This window comes from Monoraphidium neglectum, assembly GCF_000611645.1.
Source record: "Monoraphidium neglectum strain SAG 48.87 unplaced genomic scaffold scaffold00659, whole genome shotgun sequence".
NCBI classification, from domain to species: domain Eukaryota; kingdom Viridiplantae; phylum Chlorophyta; class Chlorophyceae; order Sphaeropleales; family Selenastraceae; genus Monoraphidium; species Monoraphidium neglectum.
The window spans coordinates 1-1,505 of record NW_014012969.1 but is presented as its reverse complement, the minus strand read 5'-3'; the positions used below and the strand labels follow the sequence as shown (position 1 = coordinate 1,505).

Sequence of the window (1,505 nt, the reverse complement as noted above, 5' to 3'; positions counted from 1 at the left end):
CCCGCCCCAATCCAACCCGCCACACGCTGTATTGCCTTGCATGACACGATGTCACCCTGCGTCACCCCGCATTATCCCCTCCCCCCCCCAAAGGCTACTTTGCGTTCACCAAGCTGTCTGAGAAGCTGGGCCTCAACAAGGGCAAGGCCAAGAAGGCCAAGAAAGCGGAGGGCCCTGTTACCATCGACGAGGACGACTGGGTCAAGGGCACCCACTACGAGGTGCAGAAGAGGCGGCGGGCGGCGGCGGCCAAGAAGGCGTGACACGCGCGCGCTTTGAGGCGGCCCCTTGGGCGCTGTGAAGGCGGGCGGCGGCGGCGAAGATGGCGTGACACGCGCCTGGGCGCCCGCGAGGCGGGCGGCGCCCGCCGGCGGCCGGGACGGCGGCGGCCGCGGGCTCGTCGGAGCTGCGGGTCTCTTTTTTTTCCGGGCGCTCGGTTTTGATGCGGAGGAGGCCGGGGCTTCGCGGTGGGGCTGCGCCGCTCGGCCTACGGAGGGCGCTGCAGGGAGCGGAATACGGCGGGCGCCTGGGGCTTGGCGGCAGCGGCGGTGGCGCCTGCGCGGGGCCTCTTCCGCCGGGCGAGGCAGCGACCCCGCGGCCTCCGCCAAATAGGTGACGAGGCAGCGGCGGGGGAGGCGCCGGCCAGCCGCAGCCGCTGGCGTAATTAATGGCGTCCGTGGGTGCGCCGCGCCGCGCGCCCCTGTGCGTGGCGCGGCGCCCAGCTCTCGGGTCGGCCGGGCGATTCTCCGCCTAACCGCGGCGGATTCTCCTGTTTTGTGTGTGGGAGTAGTGCGGCTGGTCCCTCTGCTATAGAAAGGCGCCACTTTCGGGTGTCGTTTCACGCCAGCCCGCGGGCTGGCCTGTAGTCAGCACCGCAGCAGCCGGCCAGGGGCCGGGATGCCGCTCGCCGCTCGCCGTGCGCCCTGCCAGGGGCGCCAAGGCGCGGCCGCGCCGCACGCTGCTGCCCTGGCGCGCGTGCGGGGCGGCGGCGCTGGCGGGCGCGCTCGCGCGCCCGTGCCCCTCTCACCATAAACTTCGACCCATCAGTCTCTGTTTGGCTTGCTTTTTGTGTGTAACCGACTCAATGCCTTACTCCGATCAATAGCTAGTGTGAACGTCAGCGGCTTCATTTGTTCAGAACCATAACAGGGGAAAGCAATGGGATGGGGTTGCATGGTGCTGAGCACAGGGCCAGGAATACGGTCAATGGTGCCGCTTCAAACATCAAGGCACGCCCAAGGAGATGAGATGCGGAAATATGGCAGGTGGCTGCACCACACCCAGCGGGTGCTACATGTGTGACGTCATCAGACGTCGACCCCAAACGGAGCATCAAGCAGCCCCGTCCCCTGCTGCCCCCCGCCCGGCACCGCCGCCTGCCGCTGCGGCGGCCCCCTCGCCGCCGCCGCGCCGCCGCCGCCGCCGGACGGCTGCGGCGAGCGGCCGGACGCGGGCCGGTGCTGCTGCGGTGGCGGGTTCAGGTGCGGCGGCGCGCGGTGCCGGCG

General features: G+C 70.4%; 2 protein-coding genes across 2 annotated transcripts in view; one reads left to right on the top strand and one right to left on the bottom strand.

Moving 5' to 3' along the window:
* Positions 1-263, top strand: part of MNEG_4665 (Translocon-associated protein subunit alpha) — a gene marked incomplete at both ends in the record, with an annotated part of 2,972 nt that extends 2,709 nt beyond the window's left edge. Inside the window, one exon of the mRNA XM_014046857.1 lies at positions 94-263. Within this exon, the coding sequence (XP_013902311.1) occupies positions 94-263 (170 nt within the window). The remainder of the gene's footprint in view (positions 1-93) is intronic.
* Positions 264-1,307: 1,044 nt separating this feature from the next.
* On the bottom strand, positions 1,308-1,463 carry MNEG_4664 (hypothetical protein; the record flags this gene model as incomplete). The annotated part of the gene is made up of 1 exon (XM_014046856.1): positions 1,308-1,463. A coding segment is annotated over one exon (156 nt), but the record flags the coding sequence as incomplete, so codon positions are not given.
* Positions 1,464-1,505: the final 42 nt, after the last annotated feature.